The sequence below is a fragment of the Phacochoerus africanus genome, chromosome 4, assembly GCF_016906955.1.
Source record: "Phacochoerus africanus isolate WHEZ1 chromosome 4, ROS_Pafr_v1, whole genome shotgun sequence".
NCBI lineage: Eukaryota > Metazoa > Chordata > Mammalia > Artiodactyla > Suidae > Phacochoerus > Phacochoerus africanus.
In genome coordinates, this window is record NC_062547.1 from 89,402,514 (window position 1) to 89,419,437 (window position 16,924).

General features: G+C 38.6%; 1 protein-coding gene across 3 annotated transcripts in view; it reads left to right on the forward strand.

Annotated features, from left to right (window-relative positions):
• Nucleotides 1–16,924, forward strand: part of MSH3 (mutS homolog 3) — a 185,169-nt gene that overhangs the window by 135,761 nt on the left and 32,484 nt on the right. For all 3 annotated transcript variants that reach the window (XM_047778198.1, XM_047778201.1, XM_047778199.1), the window contains exon 20: nt 11,733–11,890. In XM_047778198.1, the coding sequence (XP_047634154.1) occupies nt 11,733–11,890 (158 nt within the window). The remainder of the gene's footprint in view (nt 1–11,732; nt 11,891–16,924) is intronic.

The following is a 16,924-nucleotide window of genomic DNA, read 5'->3' on the forward strand; positions in this document are numbered from 1 at the left end:
CCCCATAGTTTTTTTTAGTTGTGGTTGTATCAGTTTACATTCCCACCAGCAGTGTAGGAGGGTTTTCTTTTCTCCACATCCACTCCAGCAGTCAGTTTTTGTAGACTTTTTTTTTTTATTACTTAAATTAATTTATCACATCTGTAGTTGTATAATGATCATAACAATCTGATTTCACAGGATTTCCATCCCACAGCCCAAGCACATCCCCGCACCCCATAAACTGTCTCCTCCAGAGACCATAAGTTTTTCAATGTCTGTGAGTCAGCATCTGTTCTGCAAAGAAGTTCAGTCTGTCCTTTTTTCAGATTCCACATGTCAGTGAAAGCATTTGATGTTGGTGTCTCATTGTCTGACTGACTTCACTTAGCGTGATAGTTTCTAGGTCCATACATGTTGCTAAAAATGCTGGTATTTCATTCCTTTTAATGGCTGAGTAATATTCCATTGTGTATATGTACCACATCTTCTGGATCCACTCCTCTGTCAATGGACATTTAGGTTGTTTCCATGTCTTGGCTATTGACAATAGTGCTGCAATGAACATCGGAGTACATGTGTCTTTGCGAGTCATGGTTTTCTCTGGACAGATGCCCAGGAGTGGGATTGCTGGATCAAATGGTAGTTCTATGTTTAGTTTGCGGAGGAATCTCCATACTGTTTTCCACAGTGGTTGCACCAATTTACAATCCCACCAACAGTGTACTAGGGTTCCTTTTTCTCCACACTCTCTCTAGCACTTATTGTTTGTAGACTTTTGGATGATGGCCATTCTGGCTGGTGTAAGGTGGTACCTCAGAGTGGTTTTGATTTGCATCTCTCTAATAATGAGTGATGTTGAATCCCTTCATGTGTTTCTCGGCCATCTGTACAGTTTGTAGACTTTTTGATGATGGCCATTCTGAGTAATGTGAGGTGATATCTCATTGTAGATTTGATTTATATTTCTCTAATAATTAGTTCCATTGAGAATATTTTCCTGTGTTCTTTGGGTATCTGTATGTCTTTTTTGGAGAAGTGACTGTTGAGGCATTCTGACCATTATTTTTTGATTGAGCTGTTTATTTTTTTTTTCATATTGAGCTACATGAGTTTATATATTTTGGAGATTAGTTCCTTGTTGGTTGCAAGGAACTAATCTCCTTTGCAAAGATTTTCTCCCATTCTGTGGATTGTCTTTTCATTTTTTGTTAGGGTTTCCTTTGCTGCACATAAGCTTTTAAGTTTAATTAGGTGCCGTTTGTGTATTTTTGTTTGTATTTTCATTACTCTAGGGAGTGGATCTGAAAGATACCGCTGTGGTTTATGTCAAAGAGAGTTCTGCCTATGTTTTTCTCTAAGTGTTTTATAGTATCTTGTTTTACATTGAAGTCTTTATGTTTAGTTTATTTTTGTGTAAGGTGTTAGAGAATGTTTTAATTTTATTCTTTTACTTGTAGCTGTCCTGTTTTCCCAGTACCATTTATTGAAGAGACTGTCTTTTCTCCATTGTATGCTCTTGCCTCCTTTGTTGTAGATAAGTTGATCATAGGTGCTTGGGGGTTATTTAAAAGAAGACCCCAAAGATGTTACTGCCTCTTCAGAACCTTCCACATCACTCTGGCCAGAAATAATCTCTTTCTCTTCCAGCACTCTCTCTGTTCCTCTTATTTATTTATTTATTTACTTTGTCTTTTTAGGGCTGCACCAGTGGCATATGGAGGTTCCCAGGCTAGGGGTCAAATTGGAGCTGCAGCTGCCAGCCTACACCTCAGCCACAGCAACTCGGGATCCGAGCCACGTCTGCAACCTACACTACAGCTCATGGCAACACCAGCTCCTTAACCCATTGAGCGAGGCCAGGGATTGAACCTGCATCCTCTTGGATCCTAGTCGGTTCATTTCCACTGCACCACAACGGGAACTCCTCTCTGTTCCTTCTAAAATATTGTTATCGTTGTCTCCTTTTTAGTACATAGGTGTAGTGGGAAAGTGCCTAACCATGATGGGCGATGTAAATTCAAATTCTGCCCTGCTATTAGTTTACTGTTGTATCCAATAGGCCACCATACACACTGGCCCTTGATTTGCTCATCTATAAAAAGAAGGGGTTGGACTGAAGAACAACTAACTCTTAGTACAAGGTAAATTGGGAAGTATTCAGATGTCAGAAGGATTTGGATCTTTATTTTGATATCTCAACATATAGCTTGCACTTCTCTCCAGCCTCATTCTCCCCCTTTCTCCTTGGAGTTCACCTTGGGTTAAAACGGCAAGGATTTGGCTGAGAGCTTGTTTGGACAAAGCTTTCACTAAAGGATCTACTGCTTTAACCTGCCATTGGTTGACATTTTCAGGGAATCAAACACTTTGAAATTGCCAAACTTTTTCAGCAAGCTGCAGCTATTATAAAAATAGTTCTACTGTGATTTAAAGGATAGATGTCAGTATCTGTACCTGTCAAGGAAAAAAAGCAGTTTCTGCAGAAAATTAGCTGATACTCCAGTCTTAGAAATTAATACTGAACTATTTTATTTTGTTTTATTTCTGTCTTTTTTTTTTTAGGACCACACCCATGGCATACAGAAATTCCCAGGCTAGGGGTTGAATCAACTGCAGCTGCCAGTCTACACCACAGCTGAATCTGCAACCTACACCATAGCTCACGGCAACACCAGATCTTTAACCCCCTGGGTGGGGCCAGGAATTGAACCCTCATCTTCACGGATACTAGTTGGGTTCATTTACGCTGAGCTGCAGTAGGAACTCCAACATCGAACCATTTTAGTTGTATTTATTTCTTTTCTGCCATGCATCTCTTGATCTCAAGGATATTCTGACTGATCATCATTGTAGTTTACCCAGTGGGGAACCCAAGGATGCTGGCCCTGAGCTAGGGGAACATGTCTCCTATTTATCAGTGACTGTGGTTTCTTGTCATTGAGTAGGGATCCCCTTTGAGACATCTGTCAGAGGATGTCTTCACGTAACATCTCACTTCTGCTACTTATTAGCTCTGTGTTCCTGGACAAAAAGCTTTGCTTCTCTTAGCTTTTCTTTCCTCACCTATAATATGGGAATAGTAGTATTAGCCTATGAGACAGTTGCGAGAGCTAAATGAGATGATGCATATAAAATCTTGAGCACAATGCCTGGCACTTGTTGTTGGTGACTTTCTTATGATACCTTGAAATTTCCCTTTTATTTGTATTTTTTATCTTCACCTCTCCTTTTCTCCCACAGAATATAGCATAAGATGTGGAACTTGATTATCTCTCTTTAAACTAATTTAGGAGTTCCCTGGCGGCCTAGTAGTTAAGAATTTGGCATTGTCACTTAATGTGGCTTGGGTTCAATCCCTGGCCCAGGAACTACCACATGCCATGGGCATGACCAAAAACCAAACCAAACCAAAACAACTTACTGATTTCAGTTCAGTGTTTTGATTCTTGGTATGCAACATTAAGATCTTAGTGATCGATGCTGTCCGACAGACATTGCCAATAATAAGGTTTAAAGAATGAACGTCTGGCCTCTCAAAGATTCATCAAGGAAATAGGTGTCATCCAGAAACAGTCCCACTGGTGCAGTACTTAAGGTTTTGCTCCCCAGCATTCATTCGTTTGTCTGTCTGTCCATCCATCCATCCATGTATGTGTGGTTTCTTGAGAACTTGCTCTGTGTGTGGCATCTTGCTCACTGTGTAGCATAGGTTTGGGCACTGTCTAGCCAGTCCAGTTGGATGCATTCCTAATAACTTCAGTAAGCTCCAAAGTGCTTTTTTTTTTTTTTTTTCCCCCAACTTGGGACTTCTGGCTGTTCTGTAAGAATGCTTTCTCATCCAAAATGGTCTTCCAGATGGCTTTTATGCATCTCTCATACCTTGGACCCTTTGATGTCTGGAGCCTCAGATACATATGGCCTTGCTAGCACATGAGATATGTGAAATTCCTTGCTCATGTATGTACTTGCTGTGTCATCTTGGGAACTATAGAGGAAAGAGAGTCATATATTCCTGACTAGTTTACATTCTTGAAATACGAGGTTGATAAATATCTCTCTTGTGATACCTTTTGCATTTTAAGTTAATCTTTTTGACCACTATTTCTTTCTATCAGGCCTTGTTCTGGACAGTGAGGATAAACAAGATAACATAGGCCGTGCCCTCATGGGAACTTATATTCTAGTAGTGAGATTGGTAATAAACAAGTTAGCAAGAAAATTAAGGAAATGTCAGAGGGGGATAAAAAGTATGAAAAAAAAAAATAGAAAGGGCTGACATAATAGAGAGTGACAGGGCAGAGAAGCTTGAGTAGACCGGGTGGTTGGGAAAGGCCCCTCCTGAGAGTCAGTGTTTGAGCTTAGACTTGAGTGACAGAAAAGATCCAGTCTCAGAGAAGAGCATCCCAGGTGGAAGGAGTAGCTGTGGAGAGGCCGTCAGACTGGAATGAGCTTGGAATCTTCAGGCAGGTGGAGGACGAGTAGAAATCCATTCCAGCTGGCACTGAGTGCACATGAGGAGGGTAGCAGGCGAGAGGCCAGAGAGGCAAACGTGGCCTTTTTTAAATTTTAATTTCTTTTTTTTTTTTTTGCTTTTTAGGGCCGCACCCATGGCATAGGCATATGGAAGTTCCTAAGCTAGGGGTTAAATCAGAGCAACAGCTGCCAGTCTACACCACAGCCACAGCAATTCGGGATCTGAGCCACATCTTCAACCTACACTGCAGCTCACATCAATGCCAGATCCCCAGCCCACTGAGCAAGGCCAGGATTGAACCCACATCCTCATGGATACTAGTCTGACTCATTTCTACTGGGCCACAACGGCAACTCCCAGGCATGGCCTTTAGACTGCAGTGAGGAGCTTGGGCTTTATTATGAGTGCCCTGGGCAGCGATCTGGGAGCTCTCGGCAGGAAACAAGTTATGTTTTACTTTTTTTTTTCCGGTCCTTTTTTTAGGGCCGCACCTGTGGCATATGGAGGTGTTGCTGCTGGCCTATGCCAGAGCCACAGCAATGCCAGATCTGAGCCACATCTGCAACCTACACCACAGCTCACTGCAACGCCAGATCCTTAACCTGCTGAACGAGGCCAGGGATCAAACCCACAACCTCATGGTCCCTAGTTAGATTTGTTTCTGCTGCACCATGACAGAACTCCATGTTTTACTTTTTTTTTTTTTTGTCTTTTTGCTATTTCTTTGGGCCACTCCTGCGGCATATGGAGGTTCCCAGGCTAGGGGTCGAATCAGAGCTGTAGCCACTGGCCTACGCCAGAGCCACAGCAATGCGGGATCCGAGCTGCGTCTTCAACCTACACCACAGCTCACGGCAACTCGGGTTCATTAACCCACTGAGCAAGGGCAAGGACCGAACCCGCAACCTCATGGTTCCTAGTCGGAGTCGTTAACCACTGCGCCATGACGGGAACTCCCATGTTTTACTTTTTAAGACACTCAGTCTCGCTGCCTTTTGGAGAATGGATTGTGGGCAGAGAAGCAGCAAGACCGTCAGGAGATGGAGATAGAGGCATTAATGCATCTCAAAATACCTTCTGGCTCTTCTTAGCATTTACTAGAGTGCCAAGTATACAATTTATCTCTTGTTGGAGGCCTAAATGTCAGTGCTTATTAGGAAACCAACCGTTTGATCACCGACCAATAGTTGAGTTTAGTGACTGAAAGCATTTTATGCTTTAAAGGCTAAAAGTCAGTTCTTGTCTGAGGTCTCCAAATCTTGGGTAGATTTGGGAAATCTACTTCCACAGTGGTGACCCCAAGTCTGACTCAATCACCATGTCCCACTTTCCCAAGTACCTCATGCAAGTTGATTCCACAGGTTTCCTTCGTGTAAGAAAATCTAGAGCAAAGCCCTGGTGATAGTTTAGTTTTTGCACTTAGATTCCACCCAGGACCACATATGCCCAAATTTGGCCGTATTATTTTTCAAAGAACTGTAGAACTTGAGGGTGAGAGATTATTTAATTCAACTCCCTCATTTTAGAAGCAAGGAAAATGAGGCCTTAGAGAGTTGTGTTGACTTGCCCAAACTCTGGGCTAGAAACCATCTTTCCTGATTTTGGGGCAAATTCTTTATTCATATTTGTTCTCTCATTTTTCCACTATGTTGTTCTTTGTCAAAATTCTCATGGAAATTGACACCACAGTGAAAATTACTCCAAAGTTCTCTTTGCATGATACTCAACATAGTGGACATTCAAGAAAGAGCTGTTAATACCACTCATTGCTGCAGAATCTGTTCACAGATAATTATGGATGGAAATTTGTGATACAAAGAAAGGGAGAAAGAAGAGGAGAAAATTGCCTCTTTGTTGTTTTTTTTTTGTTTGTTTTTCGGCTGCCCCTGCAGCAGGCATAAGTTCCCAGGCCAGGGATTGAACTCCTGCCACAATAGTGATAATGCCAAATCCTTAACCGCTAGGCCACCAGTGAACTCTGAAAATTACTTTGTAATCCCAAAGACAACCACTGTTAACATTTTGGTGCATGTCCTTCATCCTTTCTTTTAATTTTTTTAAAAAAGCATTTTTTCATGTAAGTTTTTTGTTTGCTTGCTTTTTAGAATTGCACCCGCGGCATATGGAGGTTCCCAGGCTAGGGGTCAATCAGAGCTGAAGCCGCTGGCCTACACCACAGCCACAGCAACGCCAGATCTGAGCTGTGTCTATGACCTACATGACAGCTCACAGCAACACCGGATCCTTAACCCACTGAATGAGGCCAAGGATCGAACCTGAAACCTCATGGTTCCTAATCGAATTTATTTCTGCTGTTATTTATGCTGCGCCACAACAGGAACTCCTTATATAAATATTTTTATATCCTGTTTTTTCACAGTATCGTGACATACATATTTTCTTATATTATTAAAAAAATCTTTCCTAAGATAATTTTTAATGGCTTCATGATTTTAAATAGTATGGACATACCACAATTTTCTGAAAAATTCATTTTTGTATTCACTTTTGGCAAACCTCACAGAATCAATTCTTAGAAGGAGGAAATTGGTAGTTCAAAATGCTCACAATAGAAAACTTGGAAAACCAGGAAAGTGTGGAGAGAATAAAAATCGTTAGTAATTTCATAATTCAGAGGTAACTGTCAATACTTTGGGTTTTTCCCAAATTTCGGTCATGAAGTGGTTTGGTGTTCACTGAGTAGATTATTTTTCTTTATTGGTGTGTCATATTCAATAAGACCAAATCTGGTTTTTCAGGTAAGACCCATGGCAGCAGAACATGGTAAAAGTGTGGCTTTCTTCTCTCAGTTAAGTTTTAAATAATCTTTCTGGGTCATAGAACTTTTAAGTGATATAGAATCTAATATTTTAGCAGTGAAGGAAACTGCTTAGGATATCTTCGGTATTTTCACTTTCAGTATGATGCCTTTGATAATCAAAAAGTCCTAATTTCAATAGCGTTAAATGTACCAGTCTTCCCTTGTATGGGTGAATGTGTTTATTATTTATGTTTTACTTAAAATCTCCTCCATTTCCAAGGTTGTAAAGTATTTAACTATAATTTCTTATAAATATTTTTAAGCTTTACTTTTCAGATTTAGGTCCTTAACCTAAAATTTATTTTTACATATTGTGTGAGGTAGGATTCCAATCTCATCTCTTTCTATATAATCAGTTGTCCTACATCAATTTTCAAATAATCCATTCTTTTCCCATCAATCTGCAGAATTACTTCTGGCATACATTGTTTCCATATTTTCATGGAATTGTTTTGGACTCTATTATTTTTCACTGATAGTTTTTTTTTGCTTGTTTGGTTGGTTTGGTTTAGTTTGGTTCCTAAGCCAAAATCACAGTTTTATTTACTATAGCATTAAAACAATTCTTTTACATCTCCCCACCTGTTCTTCAAATAGAATGTCTTGAGATTTCTTTAGCTTTTCCCTCTCCATTTCATTTTAGAGTCAACTGAACTAGTTAATTGGGGGGAAAGGTGAAATTTTTGTTGGAATTGCATTCACCCTAGAGATCACTTAGGGAGAAAGTTGGCATCTTTATGATATGGATGTGACATAAAAATTTGTTCCTTCAAGAAGGTAGTATATACTTCTTTGGGTTTTCCTTAGGTCCTCTCAAGAAAAGTAAAAAATAATTTTCATAAATCTTTTTACATCTTTATATATTTATATTTATCACTAAGTATTCTTCTGTTGCTTTGTAGGTCGTATCTTTTTTTTTTTACAATTGTATTTTCTTTTTGCCTTTTGTCTTTTTGTTGTTGTTGTTGTTGTTGCTATTTCTTGGGCCGCTCCCGCGGCATATGGAGGTTCCCAGGCTAGGGGTCGAATCGGAGCTGTAGCCACCGGCCTACGCCAGAACCACAGCAACGCGGGATCCGAGCCGCGTCTGCAACCTACACCACATCTCACAGCAACGCCCGATCGTTAACCCACTGAGCAAGGGCAGGGACCGAACCCGCAACCTCATGGTTCCTAGTCGGATTCGTTAACCACTGCACCACAACAGGAACTCCTACAATTGTATTTTCTTAATTGTTTGTTGCTCTTACAGAAAAATGCAGTTGAGGAGTTCCCATCGTGGCTCAATGGTTAACGAATCCGACTAGGAACCATGAGGTTGTGGGTTCGATCCCTGACCTTGCTCAGTGGGTTAAGGATGTGGCATTGCCGTGAGCTGTGGTGCAGGTCGCAGACGCGGCTGGGATCCTGCCTTGCTGTGGCTGTGGTGTAGGCCGGCGGCTACAGCTCCGATTAGACCCCTAGCCTGGGAACCTCCATATGCCGTAGAAGCGGCCCTTGAAATGGCAAAAAAAAAAGAAAAATGCAGTTGATTTTGCATTTTGATCTTAAATCTGACTACCTTGTTAGACTCTCTCATTAATTATAGTGATTTGTCTAGAAATTCTTCTTGGTTATTTTTGTAGATCACCATATGACAGTTATGATAAATATGACAATTGTGTTTTGTTCTTTTTAGCCTGTAACAATACCTTTTATTTCTATAGTATCATGGTATGCTGCCTGGGACCTTCAGGATAAGATTGATGAATAGAAGTTCCTAATTTTAATGTACTCCAATTTTCAACATTTTTCTTTATGGGTAATTGTGATTTATGATCTGCTTAAGAAATCTTCATCCCAAGATCATATATTACCTAATAACCTCATAGTTTTTCCCTGTCTTTCAATCCTATAAACTAACTGAAATTGATTTTTGTTTAGGATATAAGTTAGGAAACCAAGATTTTTTTGTTTTACTGTAAGGATGTCCTTTTAACTCAGCACCAGTTAATTGAAAAGAACATCCTTTGTCCACTGTGTTACAGTGTCCCTTTTGTCATTAAATCAAGAAACTGTATATATTTCAGTCTGTTTCTGGACCCTCTCTGGTCCGTCTGTCCCACTAGTTTAATTTTTGTAGCATTATGATATTGAGCCTTCTTTTCCATGAACATGGTACATTCCTTAATTTAATTAGACCTTTAATTTCTTTCAATAGTGTTTTGTAGTTTTCTCTGCAGAGGCCTTGTTCATTTTATAGGTTTATTCCTAGGTATTTGATTTCTTTTGACCCTGTGGTAAATTACATCATTAAATTAAAATTTTTTCAAGTATTTGCTGAAAATAAAGTTGGCATTTGAATACTGACCTTACACCCTAAGCTCTTACTCAGTTCATTTATCGGTGCTAACAATTTTCATAAATTACTTTAGATTTTCTGGGGACACAGTCATGACATAGAGATATAATGACAGTTTCATTATTTTCTTTCCACTCTTTATAGTTTTTATCTCCTTTCCCTGGATATTTAAAAAATGAATGGATATTGATTTTCTCAAATGCTTTTCTCTCTGTGTGTCATTGGAGTGTTTCATATGATTTCTCTTTTTTATCCTGTTAATGTGGTGAATTACATTTGTTGACTTTTGAATATTAAACCAACTTTGTATTCCTCAAAACTTCTAAATGGTTTCTATATTTTGGATTATCTTATTAATGTTTTATTAAAGAGTTTTGCTTATGTACTTATGAATGAAATTGGCATTAAGTTTTCTTTCTATTAATACTCTTGTTGTGTTTTGGTGTCAAAATTATGTTGGCTTTCTGAAATGATTTGGGAAAAGTTCCTTCTTGTTCTGTTCTCTAGAGGAGTTTTTGTAAGATGGTGCTGTTTCTCTGTTAACATGTTTGCAGGAATTCAGTGGGGAAGTTATCTGGATTTGGAGTTTTTCTTGTGGAAAGGCTTTTAATTACAGGTTTAATTTCTTTAATACCTATAGGATTATTCAGACTTTGTATTTCTTGTATCATTTTTGTCAGTTTTATAAAAGAAATCTGTCCATTTAATTTGAATTTTCAAAATATTTTGTTATGTAAAATCTTTACTTATAAGACTATTTTTTAACATCTGTAGGAGAATTTTTAAATTTTAATCCTAAGTTTTATCATTCTACTTGTACCATGTGTGTTTCCTGTGCTCTTACTCTGCTTAGGGTCTTTCTGTTCCAAAATACATTGAGTCACTGAAGTTCCTTCAAGTAATGGAGATTCATAAAACTCACTAAAAAGCTACATGTAATCCTAAGAGAAAGGAATCATATGGGAAGAAGATCTCTAGAATACATTGGCTTTAGGAAGACTGGAAATGTATGATTAATTTGGATACAAGGCATCTTTAGAGATGAAACTGGTTTTCTTTTTATGTCCTCAGTAGTAAGATTTTACTTTGAAACCCCCGTTGTTTGCATAAAACAAAACCTCTTGGACCTTCTCTATTTTTTTCTTTCCTTTTATTGCTAATTACCTTTTTTACTCTTATTGTACCTTTTACTTACTCTTGACTTCTTACTCATGGTCCCCAGTGTTGTGTAGCTTCGTTCCATGTTTCTTTTCAACCTTATTGAACCTCTCCATGGTTCTCACTTTCAACTCCCAAGAGATGATTTGATGGGCCTAGTTTCAGAGACCTTTATGTGAGGCCACCTCTTAGGTTGTTGGTCAGTCATGGACGGCTACTCTTGACCAGGTGGGCATTGCCAAAGGTGGTGGGTTCAAATAGCTCAGCAAGTGGATGCCTTAGGCTAATTCTTCTGCAGAGAGCTGCACTTGGACAGTTTCTCTTAGGATGAGTCTACTATGGCAAGTACTAGAATTGGGCTAATACAGGAAAGTTCTAAAAATTGCAAGTGCTGCAGCTTTTCTGGCTTTTTCACTTACTCTGGCAAAATGTCAGGGAATAATTAAATGTTGATAAAACTGATGTCTCCAATTTGGTATCATCAGTCTCGTTAGTAGTTATCCATTTATAACTGAAAATATTCATGGGCTGCCAACCCAGGTTAGGGCCTTCCACAATTAGATATATAACACCTGGTAATTTTAGAGTGGACAAATGGAAATTGATAGATTTTTAAATATAAATAAGATGAAAAACACACATTGGCAGATTAATGATTATCTAAAGAGAAAGCCATAGTAGTTGTCTTGTTTAGATTATTTCTTGTTATTTCCTTTTTTATGTTGAGAAACAACCATATGTGCTGCTAAGACTTCACTGTTCTATAAGACCACAATTCAAGTTGAAGACAAAGGGGTCCTCGTTCTCTTTTTGGTACTTAATGGTGACGTATTTCAATACCATAACTTAATCTTTTTGCCTAATGCATTCCACAGTTATGGAATAAATAGTAGCTGTTGTGTAGAAGCCCCTCTGGAATACTCTATAATAAGTAAAATTGTTTTTTAATTTTCTAGGGGGACTCAGAGAGAGTAATGATAATTACTGGTCCAAACATGGGTGGAAAGAGCTCCTACATAAAACAAGTTGCATTGATTACTATCATGGCTCAGATTGGCTCCTATGTTCCTGCAGAGGAAGCAACAATTGGAATTGTGGATGGCATTTTCACAAGGTAAAAACATTAGTTGTTTTTGAATACATTTCAGGCAATCAAGCCCATATTGTCACATGAATTTTCTTTTTTGTACATATTTATTTCTTTTTCTTTTTTCTTTTTCTTGTTATGCCTATGGCATGTGGAAGTTCCTGGGCCAGGGATCAAACCCTTGCCACAGCAATAACCTGAGCCATAGCAGTGATAGCATTGAGTCCTTCATCACCAGGCCACCAGAACTCCTTATGTACCTATTTGGATGAACAGATTTGTTATTAAATAATTAGAATGTAGGAGCATAAAAGAAATCATTTCATTGTGAATATTAATACCAGAAGAGGAGTTCCCATCCTGGCTCAGCACTTAACTAATCTGACTAGTATACCTGAGGATGCAGGTTCGATCTCTGGCCTCACTCAGAGGGTTAAGGATCCGGCGTTGCTGTGAGCTGTGGTGTAGGTCACAGACAAAGCTCAAATCCTGTGTTGCTGTGGCTGTAGTGTAGGCCAGCAGCTACAGTTCTGATTCAACCCTTAGCCAGGAACCTCCATATGCCGCAGATGTGGCCCTAAAAAGCAAAATAAACAAACAAACAAACCCAGAAGAGATCTAAGAGATCATTTTGTCCAACAGTCTTCAAGTTATTTTTAGTTACTGAGCATTTTCTTTAAGGTAAATCAACTGTAGAAGGCCAAAATTAAACAGATAAAAGCAGATCTGCTCTGTCTTAGTCAGAAGTAGAAGGCTTGGAGACTTGGCCTTCTAGGCTCTGTAGAGCAGTCTGCAAATTAGTCTACTCTCTTTGTTTTATAGGTGGGAACTAATAGGAAAAAGCACTGGCCCAAGATAATTTCATTTATATTCTTTTTTAAAATCCTTCTTCTTTTTACAGCTTCACCTGTGGCATATGCAAATTCCCAGGTGAGAGGTCAAATCAGAGCCGCGGCAACACTGGATCCGAGCCACATCTGTGACCCACACTGCAGCTTGTGGCAATGCCAGATCCTTAATCCACTGAGCGAGGCCAGGGATCAAACCTACATCCTCACATAGACATCACTGGGTTTCTTAACCCGCTGAACCACAATGGGAACTCTTCATTTATATCCTTATTTGCTCTAAGGACATAGCGTGTGGCTGGCTAGGTCTTACCTGCAACATATAAACCTAAGTTGCATGCCATGTTCAGAATGCAGGTGAAATATCCTGGTATCGCCAACTAGAAATTATCATTTAATCTGTTTATTCAGATTTATTAGTTCTTGAAATATTTATACTTTTTACACTTTCATTTTTAGAAACAATAAATATAGCCTATAGTGTATAGTCAAAGTATATATGTAGAGTGTCTGATTTATTTCCCAGCTTATTTGATATTTGACTCTCAGATACATCAGAATATATCACATGCTAATGTTAATGTTCCTAAGTAGACCTTAAAGACCTTAAAGCTTGTTTTTTTTCCTTTTTTCTTTTTTTTTATTATAGTCGATTTACAATGTTCTATCAATTTCTGCTGTACAGCAAAGTGACCCAGTTATACGTGTATATACATTCTTTTTCTCTCGTTGTCCTCCATCATGTTCCATCACAAGAGACTGGATGTAGTTCCTGTGCTACACAGCAGTACCTCATTTGCTCATCCATTCTAAATGTAATAGTTTGCATCTGCTAACCCCAAACTCCCAGTCCATCCCATTCCCTTGCCCCTCCCCCTTGGCAACCACAAGTCTGTTCTCTATGTCCATGAGTCTGTTTCTATTCTGTAGATAGGTTCATTTGTGCCATATTTTAGATTCCACATATAAGTGATATCTTATGGGATTTGGCTTTTTCTTTGTGAGTTACTTCACTTAGTATGAGAATCTCCAGTTTCATCCATGTTGCTACAAAAGCTTGGTTTTTAATCAGAGAGTGAACAAGCAAAGCTACCTAAATTTTGCTTGTATATCACTAAACAGATGTTATTTTGACCTGCATATATTTGTAAATTAAATTATTATAAGACATTTTAAAAATCTTAATTTTTTAAAATTATAATCAATTTTCTATTTCATAAGAGAAACATACCAGATAGTTTGGTTACATTATTAGGGAGTGTGACAGAGAAATTTCATGAAGAAAACAAAGAGAAAATGAAGAGAAAAATAAAAAGGAAGAAAAAATATCTTAGGTAATGTAAAGTGATTCTGGAAGAAACTCTTGTTAGTAGAATATCAGTTAGGAATGCTTTTAGATGCAATAATGGAAAAAAAATAAAGGTTTACTTTTCTTATGTAATAGGAAAGCTTGAGGTAGATGGCCACTTCTGATGTGTTAGTGGCTCTGCAGTTTTGTTGTCTTCCCTTCTTAGTTGCAAGATGGTTGCTGTTATTCCAGACATCACATTGATATTCACATGAGGAGAAAGGGAGGAATGAAAAACCTTCCCCTTTTGTTTTTTGTTTTGTTTTTTTTGGACATAAGTACCTTTTCAGAAATTTCTCAGAAAACTTTGACCTACATTTTGCTAACCAGAACCCTGTCTCATGGTCATAATTACAAAGGAAACAGAAAGTATGAATTCAGTTTTATCCAGCTTTAATAATAGAGTTAGGCAAGGGATAAGGTGTTAGGGAATGGATTCAGAAGTAACTAGAAAATAGTTTCTGTCACAATGAATGAATTCAGTGATAATGAGAGCTAACCTTTATGACACTAAGATATTTATAATGTTAGTAACATTCTTACCAATATATAGAGTCTTCTATGTATATAAAAAAACTGTACAAAGTTCATTCAGTTAGAGTAAATATAAGCCTTCTGAAAAAGGATAAAGCACATGAATTTCAAAAAATTTGGATATTTTCATTTGTTCATTCATCTAATGTAAATAAACTGACTTGGCATCTAACATATGACAAGCACTTGGAATACACAACAACCATAGTTGCTGTTACCACGAAGTTTACCCGATGGAGAAGATCAGCATTGACCAAAATATTGTATAAAGAAATGTAAAATTGCAGCTATGACAAGTGTATGAGAAGCTGAGAAACCGGAATTTGATCTGGTCAGGAAGGTCAGGGGAAACCTTCCTTTAGCAAGTGATGGGTATCTAATAAGTTAACTAATCAAAAGAAAGAAGAGCATTTCAGACCAAGAACATGCAAATGTTCTTTCATAGTAAAACAAAGAAACAAACAAAATAGTGAGACAGCAGACCTATGGGTGGTCCCCTAGGGGAACAAGATTGTAGATGAAGCTGAAGAAAATAGGTGAGGGTATAGAGCATGTGAGGAGTTTATATAAGAGCCATGGGAAACCATTGCAGGGTTTTAAGCATTGCTTGGCCTGATCCTATCTGCATTGGCTCCAATGCAGAAAATGTTTGGAGAAAGCACACAGTTGATCAAAATAGTCTTGTCAGTAGGCTCTTGCACTGGCCTTGGTGAGGGGCAACAGTAGTTTGGACTGGGTTTGTAGTAGTAGTCTAAGTGGAAAGGTGTTATATTTAAAAAGTATTCAGGAAATAACAAGATTTGGTGATCGATGGAGTATGAGGCTGAGATAAATGGACTTTTTGGATATGACAGTGGTTTATGCATCTAGAGGGAGAATGCTGGTATTTAGTTAGAGAGGTTAATTTTTTTATTTTCATGGATCTGACTTTATTTTGGTATGTAGTAGGTAGAAATACTCTGAGATCTTCAAGGGGGGCTGTCATGTAGGCAGCTGGATATAATATTTGAGTTCAGACAGAGAGATGAAGGGTAACAATACAAGTTTGTTGTGAGAATCTTCATGTAAGTGGTAAGTGAAGTCCTGGGTGTTGATAGGATCGTATTGGCAGAGGGTTTAGTGAAGAAGATAATGTTCTGAGATTGAGGGATTGAACCTTAGAGCTGCCAACATGTCATGGCTGAGTAAAAAGATAAGCTTGAAGAACGCACAGAGAAGGAGTAGCCAGAGAGGTGCAAATGAAAACAGGACATCACAGTGTCGTGGAAGCAAGAAGAGTGATTCAAGGAGGATGGAAGTGGTCCATGGCATTGAAAGGTCATGTGAGCTGAAGCCTAACAAGTCCACCTTGGACTCAGCAAAACAGATGAGACTAGTGACCTTCACAAGAGCTGTAATGGTGGAGTGGTGGGGCCACACTCCAATTAAAAAGGGTTAATGAGTAGGTGAGAGGTTAGGAAATAGAGTGAATAGGTGACAGTGGAACAGATTGGCTGGGAAGAGGAGGTGACAGATTCAATAAGGGACTTGTTTTTGTTTTGTTTTTATGGCTGCATATGCAAGTTCCCAGGCCAGATGCTGAATCTGAGCTGCAGCTGCAATCTACACCACAGCTGCAGCAATGCTGGATTTTTTAACCCACTGCACTGGGCCAGGGATCAAGTGGCTATGGTCAGATTCCACTACACCACAGTAGGAACTCCTGTTTTGTTTTGAAGTGGCAACCTTGAACGTGTTTAAGGATATCCAGTGGGATATGTTATGTCCATGAATTTATGATTCTGGAACAATTGCTCTGATCACCTTGGAGGATATTAGAATGAAATTTCAATGATACTTAAAAAATCATTAGTCATTTTAAAGAATGAAAATTAAAAGGGAAGAATCAAACAGTTACCATGCCTTTCCAAATAGATGATAAGAGGAATTTTCTTTTTATAGAATTGTTTAAACCAACAAAAAAGGAATGATAGAATTAGATTATCAAGCCCTCTCTCTGTTTTGTTTTGGTTTTTGCAGTCCCTAATGTAATTATAGACAGTAGTTAGAAATGGCTGTTAATCCCACCAAAAGAGAGATAATCAGACATTAGGTAAAAGTGTGTAGGGAGTTCCTGTCATGGCTCAGCAGAAACCAATCTGACTAGTATCCATGAGGATGCAGGTTTGATCCCTGGCCTCACTCAGGGGATTAAGTAACCGGTGTTGCCATGAGCTGTGGTGTAGGTCCCAGACCCAACTCGGATCTGGCATTGCTAAGGTTGTGGTGTATGCCAGCAGCTACAGCTCCAATTCAACCCCTAGCTTAGGAACTTCCATATGCCTTGGGTTC